This window comes from Gopherus flavomarginatus, chromosome 2 (assembly GCF_025201925.1).
Source record: "Gopherus flavomarginatus isolate rGopFla2 chromosome 2, rGopFla2.mat.asm, whole genome shotgun sequence".
Taxonomy (NCBI): Eukaryota; Metazoa; Chordata; order Testudines; family Testudinidae; genus Gopherus; species Gopherus flavomarginatus.
In genome coordinates, this window is record NC_066618.1 from 69,032,811 (window position 1) to 69,047,600 (window position 14,790).

General features: G+C 39.1%; 1 protein-coding gene across 6 annotated transcripts in view; it reads right to left on the reverse strand.

Moving 5' to 3' along the window:
• TBC1D5 (TBC1 domain family member 5) overlaps positions 1–14,790 on the reverse strand; it is a 512,051-nt gene that overhangs the window by 210,778 nt on the left and 286,483 nt on the right. For all 6 annotated transcript variants that reach the window (XM_050938356.1, XM_050938354.1, XM_050938355.1 and 3 more), the window contains 2 exons: positions 7,504–7,606; positions 1,220–1,308 (listed from right to left, as the gene is read on the reverse strand). In XM_050938356.1, coding sequence (XP_050794313.1) covers positions 1,220–1,308; positions 7,504–7,606 — 192 coding nt within the window. The remainder of the gene's footprint in view (positions 1–1,219; positions 1,309–7,503; positions 7,607–14,790) is intronic.

The window sequence follows — 14,790 nt, forward strand, 5'->3', positions numbered from 1 at the left end:
ATGTCACAATGTATTATTTGAAATGCTTGATCTAGACTAATTGATTACTGCACAATCTATCACTGTTTGTCCAAAACAAAAAAAATATGGTTACCGGTCAAATATGCAATATCAAAACATTAATTAATTTTGTTTTAATAGCTTCTATTTTTATTGTATTTTAACAGCAATTAATCAGTGACAGTACCTCTTATCCATCTACTTTGCTGCTTAGCTCACTTTTCAGCGGGGATGGGATGGGATGCATATTACATGGTTATTCTGAGCATCCTGCAAGCTTACTTTTCACTGAAGAGCATCCTGTAATGCAACTTCAGGATTTCTAATGATAGACACTGAATGAAAACAAATACATGTAAGCACACTCCATCCCTATGCTAACACTGATCTTTAGACAATCTTGCTAAGAGAGGTTATGTTATAACAGGGGTAATTAAATTATATTAATGCAGCTGGGTTCCAAAAGCAAATGTAGTCAGACAACTGCAAAATATGGCTGCACAACACTAAGTGATTCAAGCAGGCAACTTGTTAAAAAAAACAAGTAAAAGCTTTATGATTCTATTCATGGAGAAAGGGAATAAAAAGCATCTCAATTTAGTTGAGGGACAATCGTGTGTTGCAATTTTTATGTGTACACTATTTTCATGAAATGGAGAACTAATGCCTAAACTTAATATTACTTTAAAGTTAAATGACAGTCATATAATATAGCTATTAAAAATCTTGTATGGGATGAAAGAATTATCTATCACTGAAATTTGTTTCTATAGTGATTATTTAAAGGTATGAGAAGAAAATATTGATACACAACTTATCCATTCCTGGACTGGACCTCTCTGATCTGCCTCCTCTCTACAACGATAGAGATTAAAGCACACTATATGTACCAGTGTTAAGTTGAAACTTTTCCCCTGGTTGGTCCCTCTCCCTTTTTCACTGACTAAAATGTAAGAATTACTATTTCTCCAAAAAGCCCCTTTATGAGCTACTTTTCACTTTCATGGAGGCATGGGGACAATTAATAATCTCAAGGATTAGCCTATTAATCATGATAAAACAAAAAACTAATAAAAGAAAACTTAACTATCAGTTTTATTTGGATAGACCTTAAAGCCAATATGTTAATTCTACAGAAGATACAGTTAATTCTTAACTCTACAATAACATGGAAAATGTGACAATTTCTATATTACATGGATAAATATTCAACACTTGCCTTGGTTGTGCAGCTTCACTCGCATGTAAAAAAGCTTGGTGGTCACAATGCAGGATAAAGATTATAGGTGCTAAAAGTTCATGCATACCCTAAACATTAAAAGGAAACAGAAGTACAGTAAAATGTTTCATTCATCCACCAGCACAGTAATGCTCCACCTCAGCATCCAGCAGCCAATAATATAAGCAACAGCAGCATAATGAAAAGCAAGAAAATTTACATTCTTAGACTTGATTCATAATCAATGGGTTTTGTTTTAAATTCTGATTAAATCTAAGTGTTTATTCACCTATAAAATATGGGACGCAAGTTATTCTCCCTTTTCATTACGTAACAGACAACAATTTGGCAAGGGTAGACAAACCCGCACCTGGCAGTTACTCCAAGATCTATGTTCATAAATATGAATTTTATTTATGATAATTACAATCATGAGCTATAGTATCAAGATCTGCAATAAGGACAAATTATGAAATCTAAACTGACTTTTATTTGATAATATTCTAAATCTGAGATCTCAGTAGCCTTTGGAAAAAATAAAGGCAGCCATTTGGGGAAACAGAAAATGAGATACTCATGCCTATGGAGACCAAAACTCAGGATTTCTTTTTTAAAGTATCTTCATTATGTTTATATTGAAAGATTTATACGGAAAGATGTATAAAACCTTTGCAAGCCAATATGTGGCAAAATCTTAATACTGCTATTTCAGATGTTTGGTATCTACAGTGCAAAACCCAAAATCCCTGAGTCAAGAATGTACAGAGGTCGAACCAGTGATGGTGCCCTATTCAAACTCCTCCCACAATCTTAGATCAGATGAATGTTTTGCAAAGAATGATCAGCAGTGAAATACTTCATTATATTGACATTTTAAATTGTCATCACTTGGCTGAAAAGATTACACCCCATTAAGGAGATTAAAAAGGCAAAGCAAACCTCTTCCAAATTATTGTTTCTGCCTCTATTTGTACTGTACTGAGGTTACATTTGAAAGCCTGCCCCCCATTCAGAGGCACTTAGGGTGTCAAGCTGGTTCTTCAAAGAAGCCTGAACTGCTTTAGGCCCCTTTGATGATCCCAGCCTTAATTTTTAAATGACGGGAAAAAAACAACAACCCTCTGCAGAAACAGATGCAGTGTGAGAGAAAATGCCATGCAGTACTGGTTCAGTCAGACACCTTAGCACACATGAAATATTTTCAAAGATGTAATTTCATAAATATGTTTACTACTGTATTTCTCATGCAGCTCACTTAGACAATTAACCCACCATTCTTTTTCAGGGACAACTGGATATTAAGAATTGGATATTCTGTGTTAGGTTCCCTAAAATTCCTAAAGTGTATTCAGATTTTTTGCATGCCAGTTAGGAAAGTATCCGACACAGGTAGGACCACAAATCACCTTCTTGACCACTTCACTAAACTGCCATTCCAGCCTCCTGCCACAAGATGATGCAATTCATGTGGACGGGTGTGTCACAGCGAGTTAAACAACATGGAGCCCGGAACCGACAGATGGGTCCCTTCAGCAGCAAAAGCCTCACAGAGGGAGGAGCTGCTCATCTGTAGAATGTAGGGGTGCCAGAATACAACAGTAGTAGTATGCTGAAAAGAAACTCCCTGTTCAATACCACTCCTAGAACACAAGGGAGCAGGATATTGTAGGGAGGGGGTGGCCCTTGAAGAGGACGCAGATATTTGAAGGGCAAGTTTTATAAGAGAGGTTGCAGTATTACCAATCCTACACATTCAAAAATCATGAGTCAGCCCTCCCTTCCTAGTCATAAGATTTTTAAACAATACATTTGGAAGGTTTTCACTTTGCCTTCCGATTTCTGAGTTTTTAGGGAACATTTGGGTAATGTTTTCAAGCTTTTCTCTGCAACAATGAGGATTAGAAATGTATGTCTGGGTGTTTTTTTTAATTAAAGCATTTGATTATTCCATGAACAGCTGCCTTCAAATAATCAAACATGTCAAGACTTGTGATAAGATCACTAGTTAGCACCACCAGGTTTGGGAGAGAGGTATGGACCTGGAGTATGGGAATGGAGAAGAGAAAGGAGAGTTTGGTAAGGCCAGAGAGAGGAAGATAGACAAAAGTACCAAAAATATAGAGATAAATTGCAGGCTACATAGGCTCTAATATTATTGACTCCCCACTCCCTAAAAGTTAAGAATAAATATAAAAATCTACTGTTGTCTAAATCTTCTATCACCGCACACATATGAAAATTGTGTAAGAGAAATGAGGCTGCCAAGAATGATTGTCTAACTCAAACTGACTACCAAAAATTAAACATACAAACTACAGAGTAAGAACATAAAAGGACATAAAATAGGATTAGTTATAGAAGATAAGAGCCTAGCACAGCACACAATTTCCTAATATTATAGCATAACAACCTGTGATTAAAGCAGAATCAGAAAGTGACTATCCACATAAAACAGTAACAAAGCAAATGGATGATAAAATATCAGGATTTCAAAAAGACACCTCTGATCCTTCAGTTAAAAGAGCACTTTAAACATTTAGAGCTTTCGGGCTTGGTAGTAGAAGCCACTAGTGTATTAAACACACATTTTTCTACAGTAAATCAATAGTTTACTAGAACTTTTCAGTGTTAATAAAAGGGTTGACAGAATTCAGATAATTTTATGACACTTGTCAACAGCAAAACGCTGATTTCATAATAGTGTCTCTGGTCTTAAAAGAAAACCAGAAATACAGCATTTCTAGAAATGAAATACAAATTGATACATTTAGAAAAAGACAATACAATTATGAATGAACAATGGCTGACCTAATGGCTTAGCTTAATTATTTTATTTCTCTTTAATTAACTAGAGCCAGAATTTTGGCACCCAAATTTGTACGACCTTTTGAAGATAATGTTAAGATAATTTTTACATTTTTTATGAAAAATAAACATACTCGCTTTATACTTCTACTTGCACTAAAGCTTTTTAGAAAATCAAAGATCTACTGATGTTTAAATCTTAAAAGTCTCTATTACTGTTTTGTAAAATTCTATTCACCCATAAATATGACTAGGAGAGCAGTATATTTTGCTAGTCAAATAAAATCTTACTTTATATATTGGTCAAAAAAGACAATGAAACCTACTACAAAGACAACACTCTACACACATTGAACAAACATACAAATTGCTCCTTGTAAGAAAGCAGTGTAAACTTTGCTGATATTGTGCATTAATTTTTTTTAAGTACAGTAACAGTTTCAATTAAAAGCTGTGAACTTGACCACTTTTATAACTGATGAAGTATAATAATGTTCCAGACCCTGGAAATCTACAATCTAGCTAGGTTTATATTGACCCAAGTCACTGTAGACCCAGGGTGCCTCCCAAATTTGTGTACAGGTAGGTGTTTGGTGTGTGGAAACTGAGAGAAAGGTACATCATTTGTATTTAGTTCTAAAACTTATTACACCAATTTCTTAAAGGATTGACTTTCAGAATTTAGGTCCAGTTCCTGTAAAAATGTTATCTACTGCATGCATGAATCTCCCCCTACCAGTTAACTGCTGCAATATACCAAGGAATGTAGCTGTCATGGGAGATCCAGATCACAAAGGCAGAGGGGATCTCGAAGGTAGCTAGGGCCAGTCCCACGAAAGGCTTTGAATATCAGGGCAAACACATTGTACTGGACATTGTGGCTCCCTTGGGAGCCAGCATGGAACACTTGAGTGATGTGCAACTCTAACTGCTAAGCAGAGGAGTGCCATGTTTTGTTAGCTGAAGCTATTTTGGGATGTGTGGCTTCATTCCTAGATACAAAATGAAATAAGCAAGGGTGTAGGTCATGAATGAGTTGGTTACCATGGACAGGTATGACAGGATTAAGAGAGACCAAAAATTATATGTTGACCTCACCACATACGCAGTATTTTTTGTCAGCTAATCCTTGACACAGTATTGACAGGGCCTTTGAAAGAACGAGTCATCCACGGGCAAGAGGGCCAAGAATACAAAGAAAAGATGGTTATTATTGACGATAGTTTTGTGGAGGCATTCTTGGTTCAAGAATGCATATCCTGGAAACAAGCAGTGGTGATGGGAGTGGAAAAAGAAGGGACGAAGGAGAGAAAGATTAGTTGGGTGTTTTGTGACTTTGGCACAGCACCACAATTCTTGAATACTGCACTGAAGGCTTGTCATAGATATTAGCCATTTTTCATCATTCCGATTCATTTTATTTTCTGCCCTTTACCCCTCCCTTTACTGGCATGACAACCTTCTTCTGAAATTACTGCACTGTTGAAATGATACCAGTGAAAAACAGAGGTAAAAAGAAGTTCTCTTTCTCAACAGCCTGTAGGCTCGCAAAATTGAACCTGTTCTTTTATCTGCCTATGTTCATTTAGCCCACCAAGCAGTCTTTATTAAAGCCGAGGCATCAGGCAGTCAAAGTTCATTAATACCATTTATATAATCTCTGCAGTTTCAATTAACTCAGCAAGACACTCTACTACATGATAACAGTCTCATTAATTCAATAAAATCCCATAACTATTAACAATATGGTCTATGTTAAACGGGGTGTCACCTAGTACAAAATAATAGCTTTAACAGCTTGTGATGAAACTCAGGGTGGGTTTGTTTTTTTTTTAATTTGATCTAGCTAAATATTCAAGCCTTACATAGCAAGGTATTATTTCTCTTAAGGAATCAACAGGATTTTAAACACAAGCAGGGGGTAATTAAGTCTTTTTAAGTCATATCAAAGAGTGAAATTATACTTCTTGTTTAATAAACGAGACACTAAATTAGCTAGAATGCAATCTTCCATCTCCCCCATCACCTCCTCATTGCATATACTATGGGTTATATATACTAGAAATGAGGAAGGCTGGGTACTGTTGGAGTGTTTTCCACAACAGTGCCCTGAAAAATATGGCTTGCTGATCTAATTTTTTTCTCTCCATGACACAAGGTAGCACTCCACTCGCAGTCCATCAAAAATAAAAAATAGCCAGCTGATAGAGATTTGCTGCTTTTGTTAACTGTATATTTGATTTTCGATATCATCTATAAGACAGTTCTTGATGAGTTTCAACTCAAATATGCCGATCTTTTCATGAGACTCAATTTCCTCGCTGGGGGATGGAGTGGTTTGCAGAATGTGTGAAAGGATACACTATATTATAAAATATTTGTATGCTTATAGCAACTCTGCATTTTTGTCATAAATCATTTTCTGTCCATGTACACAGAATCATAGATTATTAGGGTTGGAAGGGACCTCAGTAGATCTAGTCCAACCCCCTGCTCAAAGCAGGACCAATCCCCAAATGGCCCCCCTCAAGGATTGAACTCACAACCCTGGGTTTAGCAGGCCAATGCTCAAACCACTGAGCTCTCTCCCCTCACCCCACCCCCTCTGGTTTCTCTACAGTTTAGTCCTCGTTCATTGTTACTCAGTTCTTAGTCTCAGCACAGTATGTTAAATTACTCCAAAAGTAAACATAAAATATTCTGATTTCTGTTCCTTTAAGTACTCTACATGAGTCTTGTCAAAGCATTTATACATTATACTCATTTTAAAACCTGAGGTGCAAATGCTGTATTTAGCTTTCATCTTAAAATGAATGCACAATTGGTGCATTTGAAATGTTATCTTTAACCTTTTAACAATAGGAGACTATTGGTTTGAGTAGATATTCTATCTAGTAATATAATGGAACTTGTATTAACATATATAGAGATAAAAAGACAAAAACTTTTCAGCTGCACCGACTATATTGCATCATAGTTTGGTGCTGCAGTATATGGTCAATGGCCAAAGAGTGAACGTACAGTATATCTGCATTATGTTGTAGAAATCAGAAGAATTTCAAATGTTACGTATGTTGTAAAACTGCTTGATTATCCCTAATTAACCCTTCAACTTCTTTATATTGTTACTCAGTATCATATATTTTAACTGTGGTGCATATATTCAGTATTTATCCATCTAAGTCCAGAAAAGCTTTTCGTTTAAAAGAGGTTGTTAATAAACATTCAGAAAAGTTGGAAGATAAGATTCAGCAGCTTACAGAAGACAATTTGAGGGAATGTCTTATCATGAGGAGGATGCATATGTACTTGAATGAGCTTACTTTTCTTACCATGCAGCTGACAAGTAGCTTTTTGATTGCTTAAGTATTATGATACAACTTTGGATACAATAAAACCTACATTATTGTTCAATCATTTGTCAAGCTCTATAGAAAATGTTGAGTCAATGGATGCCACCTGTATGATATTTGCATTACCTGTTTATAAAGCAACTGCTCATTTTCTCTAGCATAACAGAACAGAACATCTGTAAGAATTTTTCTCACACTCTCTTGCTGGAAATACTGCATTTCAGGAAATCTGAAAAAAAAATTATTAATGTAAACCACATAGCTCACAAAAACTACCTCAGACACTTGATTTAGATATACACCTGGGCATCTATAAACAGTCCTAGGTATGCTATTATATCTGTTCTCAGTTACCCATTTTCTCTGTGTATTGGGGTTCTTCTGGAATAACAATTAAAGGAAAAAGTTGAAGTATTTATTTTGCAAACAAAACTTTGTGAACCATATAATTTAGCATATATCAAGCCTTTAAGTATATATCACATTGAAGGCATGATACTCTAGGGCTAAAGACTAGAGTTATACAAGAATAAAATTAAATGGCAGGTATACTGTTCTGATTACCAAATTTTTTGTAAGTAATCACACCTGAAGCCAGGCGAGGGGGAGAACACGTTGTCCAGGCTTGCTGCAGGAAGGTAGCAGTGCTTTACGGGGGGGGGGGGGGGGGGGGGGGCGGGAAGGAGGTCAGAAACTGCTGTAAAAAGGTGGCTGGAGGTCAGTTTGGCGACACTGATTCATCCCCTGGGAACGTAAGGGTGGATGCTTTTGAAAGGCACAAACCCTGGTGTTAGAAGCCCTTTCTCCAGGCAGCAAGCAAGGCAGCATTCACCCTCCCATCTCTCGAGGTGCAAATATCAGGTTAAGTTAGGACTTGCTGTGGGAATTGCACTAGTCACTCCTTTTTAGGAGGGATCGGAAGGAATTTTCCCCTCACCACCATATTAGCATAGGTAGAGTGGGGTTTTTTCACCTTCCCCACATTGGGCGTCAAGGAGGACCTATTATGGTGAGGAGGAAAGGGGGTTAAAGCTATATGTCACAACTTATTTTGTAAGTGTGAGGCAGATGTCCAGTGCAGGTACTCCACAGGGAAGGCATCCAGTGACCAGATAAATGGCCTGGTAAAGGACTTGGAAGGAGGTGCTGGTTAAAAGAACGGAATGGGGAGTGGTTCAGGTCTCCTATGATTGGTATGGCAGGGAGCCAACCCTCTTTCTTATAGCGCACCTTACTCTTCCTACTGGGGGAGGGGGGTAGAGGGAGAGAGGAAGATGGATGGTAAGGTCCAAGCCATGAGTTGGCTGGAGGACCTAGATGGAAAATGAATGGGGGCTGATGGAAGCCCTGGATAGTTATTTCAATGAACATGGAGTTGCCTGCACTGTACACTTTTATCTTCCGGATAGTCCCAGACGTCTAATAATAAAGTTGCAGCCTGATTAAATCCATATCAAGTGTCTCCTATCCTTCTTTTGGTATAGTCAGACAATGTGACTGACCTGGAGAATCTAAGCCACAAGACAGTGTGCTATATAAGAACATGATACCCATTGCCAGAGTTCCAAAGTATGGAGATCCCATGGCTTCTCCTTGAAGAGACCCTTGCTCAAGGGGAGAGTAAGAAGCTGGAATGAATGGGGCAAGGGAGTTGGAAAGCAAGGGGGGGAAGGCTCCTTCCCTCCTGTACCCAGACTCCTGCTGTAAGATCGAGCAAACTGGGGACTGTGCTGCTCTCAGGAGGCAGTATATGACCTACCACAACATCTCCAATTGCTTCTACTTCCAGTTTGTGCCCACTGGTTGATCAGTTCTGCACTAAAGGGTTCAAAAATAGCTCAGGATGTATTCGTGCTATGGCAAAAGAGACTACTAAACATCTGATTTCAGGAAAATGAAACACTGAAGAAACAAAAGGCCTCAAATAATTAAAATATACTTGCTTGAATGTTTTGAATGTGATTGAGGTTGCCAACTGCAACTGAAATATCAGGACTATCCTGCTATTTCAAGATCAGTACTCAGTCCTCATTTCCATTTGCAAGATTAAAAAATAGGCAAAGGAAGGTATTAAAAATAGTGCAACTGATACATTCACTGATTTATAAATCGTCAAAATGATATACAGAGAGTACAAGTGTGAAGATTAATTTATATCGAAGTTCAATAATTTGTGCTTATTTTTGTGGATTCTTAAGGTATTTTTATAAAAAGGGATGCTGTAATAAATGTTTTACTATGTTACAAAGATGTCTAGGAAACTGCTCAAGTAACACCTAAAACTCTGGGATCTGATTAATAGATAATGGGAGTTGCATTCAAACTGAAGAAATAATAGGGTTCCTGAGAGGGCCGGCGCTTCCATTTAGGCAACCGCTAGGATTTGGGGGGGACGGCATTTTGCCACTCTCGGTGGCAATTCGGTGGCAGGGGGGTCCTTCCGCGCTCCAAGTCTTCGGTGACAATTCTGCGGCGGGGCCTTCACTCGCTCTGGGACCCACCGCAGAATTGCCGCTGAAGACCCGGAGCGCGGAAGGACTCCCCCCGCCACAGAATTGCCGCCAGCGACTGGGAGCGCGGAAGGACCCCCGCCTAGGGCGCCAAAAACCCTGGTGCCACTCCTGGTTCCTGAAATTCTTGAAGTCTAGCAAACTCCCATTTATCCTAGTCCTATTGAAACTTTCTATGATGCCTAATCGTCCTATATCAGATTTTCAGAAGTGGCAGTCTGGGGAACCACCTTGATTTCAAGAAATCACTTGATACTTTTGCAGAAATAAAATTTATGACAGGAGAGAATAACTTATGAACAAGTGTTAAAAAAACTTAAGAAGCAGGAAATAGAAGATGTGAGAAGGCTGAGGAAAATCCTATTGCCCAGCAATCCAAGGCAGTGCAAATATTTATGTGCAACTACTGGCAAGCAATGTATTCCTGTATAATCTGCTACTGGAACAGTCAAAGGAGAGGCAAACTGAAGGATTTAAAGTAACAGGATGTTCCTCAAAAAATAAGCCCAAACCAAAGCAGCCTGTATTTGAGAAGGCCCCAGACTTGCGAGAAATAGTGACTGTTTGAAACAGCAACAAACAGAAGAAGAGGGTATGGTGCAGAGAACTAGACAAAGGAATAGAATGGGGTGGCCAACCTGAGCTTGAGAAGGCACCAGAATTTACCAACGTACATTGCCAAAGAGCCACAGTAATATGTCAGCAGCCTCCCACGAGCTCCCCTCCCTGACACTCCAAGAGCCTCCCACCCACCGGCAGCCCTGCCAATCAGTGCCTCCCACTTTCTCCCCACACCTCCTGATCAGCTGTTTCATGGCATGCAGGAGGCTCTGAAGGGAGGAGGAGGAGCGAGGGCACGGCAGGCTCAGGGGTGGAGTGGAGTGGGGGTAGGGCCTGTGGCAGAGCCAGGGGCTGAGCAGTGAGCACCTCCCGGCACATTGGAAAGTTGGCACCTGTAGCACCAGCCCCCGAGTCGGTGCCTATACAAGGAACCATATATTAAATTTTGAAAAGCCACATGTGACTCCAGAGCCACAGGTTCGCCACCCCTGGACTAGAAGAACACTTCAAAAGATAACTGAGAAGTATAGGGTCTATTGGGCAGCAGTCTGATTGTTGACACTTATTCCTGAAAATCTGCTTAATTTTTCTATTAATTAAAATAAACACACAGCAGTGGCTGACAACTCTCAAAAAATGCCTTGTGTTTAAGTTTTCACTTTCCAGGCTGTGAATAGGTGCATATGTGAAACCTGGTTGCGTGCGCACAAGCAAGTATTTTGTGTATATTACATAGGAACAATGAACATAAAATAGTCATTCATATGTCTCTACTGTCCACCTCAAAGAGTGTGAAAATGTAAACACAAGCTGCTATTTTGGGGTGATCACCCAAATATGGCAGGTTTTTCTTCTTTAACATTATAACATTGGGCAGATTATCAAGAATAACACGCCAAAATCAATTCTATTCAATTACTCATGGAAATGTTTTTGCTTCAGTTAGATTAAAAATGTGATACCGAGGGAGAGCTGTGAGAGGTTGAAGTTGGTTCCTTTAAAATATCCAAAAATTTGGGCAAACATACATTTTTAACATACAACTGAACTGTGTTTTAAATGTTATTGGAACAGCCTCTTCTAACCTTTTCCTCTATCGTAGATGATAACAGTGAAAGAAGGCTATAGCAGAACAGTTGAGGGAGGAGATACAATAAGTGAAATACTGCAGCATAGGGCTCATTATTTACACTTATTTTTTAAAGAGAATAGTTTTGTTATTATTGTGTTGACCATTCAAAAGGAATTTGCAAATATACAATGGAAAAGATAGATTAGATAGATAGAGGCTCAGATGGTGCTCAGGTCTAGCATCAGTTCCCATGTCAGAAACTATAGCCCAAAAGGAAGCATAACACGAAATATCTGCTTGGAGAAAGACAAGTGAGTGATTGTGGATAAAACCGTACAGTGCCACGCATAATGGGGCCTCTACGTGCTACCAGACTACAAATTATCCAAAAATAAAAGCTTCATGTAAAGTAAAATATGAACAGGGCATAAGGTACTCCAGTTAGCACAGTATTTCTGCCTTCTATTTCTGGCTTTTGGACTCTCCTGTTGTGCCTGGCTGTGTAAATTACTTAACTCTGTGGCTCAGGTTAACCAGCTGCAAATTGGATACAATACTGCCAACTCCAAATGTTAAAAAATAATGAGAATTATTTGGAAATAATTTTAAAGATGAATTTGGTGTTCCTTCATTTAGCTGCTGGGTTTTGAGCCATTAAGGTTCAGTGGGTTCACATTTTCACACTTTTCGTCACAACCATGAGGGCCAGAACCATTTCTTTAAATGAAAACTCAGATTCTCACATATTTCTTTGATTCCAGCAGCTGAGATTAAGAAAAACACCAATTGTAATGAGACTTGAGAGAAAACTGTGAGAGTTAGCAACACTGTGGGTACTCACAAAAATAATAAAGGCTTAATTATTTAATACTTGAAAAATGCTTTGAAATCCTCAGATGTGAGCCACTATACAAATGCCAGGTATTGAGGCACAGTTAAGTGACTTGAAAATTGTGACGCTGAGGATAATAAGAAAGGTATTAGGCAGTGCCATTACTACAGATTTTAGTGCCCAAGGCGAGCAAGCATATTTGTGCCCCCAACTAGAGTCCCGCGCGGGACAATTTTTTTTAATCCCGCTCCCATTCTGCCCCACAATACCTACTCCTCCCACCTGCTCCCGCACTGTTTGTTGAATTTTTATCCCATTCCCACTATTAAGGCAGCGGGTCCTGCAGGATCCCAATCCCAGAGGGCAGTGGGACTGGGATCCCACAGGTCCTGCTGCCATAATAGCGGGAGTGGGATAAAAATTCAACAAGCAATGTGGGAGCAGATGGAACTAGGAGCAGGTATTGCAGGGCAGGATGGGAGCGGGATTAAAAAGAAAAACAAAACAGCCCTCCCATGCTGCAAACTACATGAATGTCCCAGCCAGCAGCCTCCACTCTCCGGTTGCCCAGCTCTGAAGGCAGCGCTGCCAGCAGCAGCGCACAGAAGGAAGGGTGGCATGGTATGGTAACTGGACCCGTGGATCCCAGTCTCACTGCAGGTCTTTACCGCTTACTGTTTTGTTGGGTAGTTTTTGGCCATCTCATTTTTTTTGTCTCCTCCCCCACCAGCTGTGCACCCTAGGTGGCTACTCAATTCACGCTGCCCTGGTTATGGCCTTGGTATTCGGCTGAAGAATGTAACATTTTCCTGGCATTTGATGGGGAAAATGTTAGACCAACAGTTGGAAACTTGTCTGCATTTGTAATAATCACATTACTGTAAAGGAAGGACACATCTGAGACTTCAAAGGTACAGTACAGCAGATGGCAATCAACGTAATTTAGGATTTTGAAGAGATTATTTATGAAGGACTGTTATTCAGCCCTGCCCTATGGAGTTTAGGAAAGAAAGAAACACAGAAAACTCAAAAATACACAAAGATATCTCTGAGTATCTAGCAATATCAGAGATTCTGGAAGGAAGGATAATAATGAACTCATGAATAAGCTGGCTGAAGTGTTAATTATGGTAAATGCAAACACAAGAGACCATGATGCATAAGAGAGAACTATCAGCTCAGGAAGAATTTTGCAGAGAATATTAGTGTACAATTAAAGTCTGTTTTAGAAGTACAGTCCCTTCAGATCAAAAGAAGTAGGAAACATTTTAGAGCAAACTAGGGTACTACGTTTAATTATAGCTCAGAGTGAGGATCACATTAAAAACAGGTATATTTTCATCATGTTTTACTGCAGCTAGTGGAAGCAAATGAATGAGCACTGAAGTCTGCTTTAAAAAAATACTCTCACTTCATACAAGTGAAAGTCAGAGTGAGTGAACTGTTTTTCTAAAAGTTAATTTAAGATATTTAGGGGCTCCAGAGGCATAATTTTCTTTCTTTTCTCAGACATATCCCCCACCCTCTGCTCAGCTGGGCTGTACTTTATCAGCATGGGTGGGAAAACCCTGCCAAGGATTGCAGAAACTGCCAGAAATGCAGAAACTATTGCTACTATTTCAACAATTTGGGGTTGGAGGAGGAAAGAAAAGAAACTGTCCCTTTCTCCAGGAATACTGAGCTACCCAAAGACATCACGTGGCCTGTGAAGAAATGAACTTCTAGGCACCCCAAAAGAATTACGCCAAATAGGGGAAAGACAGCAGCAAGCACAGTAGGGGAAAGAGAAAAATACCTCTCCCCAAAATAAGAGGTTGAAACTATAGTAAAAAACAGAATTATCAGACCTGTGTTAAAACAATTTGTTGAGAAAGAGTCAAAATTGCTTTTGTAAAGGGAAATCATCCCTCACCAAGGTACAGAGATGGCAACAAAAATGATTAAGGGTATGAAACAGCTTCTGTATGAGGTTAAAAAGACTGGGACTGTTCAGCTTGGAAAAGAGATGTGATAAAGGCCTATAAAATCATGAATGGTGTGGAGAAAATGAATAAGGACACGTTATTTACACCTTTACACAACACAAGAACCAAGTGGCACCCAATGAAATTAGCAAGCAGCAGATTCAAAACAAACAAAAGGAAGTACTTCTTCATACAACACACCATCAACCTGTGGAACTCATTGTAAGGTGATGTTGAAGGCCAAAAGTGTAAGTAGCTTCAAAGAGAGAATTCAGTGAGTTTGTGGTAGATAGGCTCGTCAACTGCAGAGATGCTCCTTTCTTCCCAGCTCTCTCATAACCTTGGAAAGACTGACAAAGCTGCTCTCCTTCACCTCCCCCAACCTAAGTTTCTTTTCTTTGAAAAAATAGCAACTGCCACTACTTTTTCTTCAGATATATAGATCTTGATGTACAAATCCATTTTAGCAGCAGG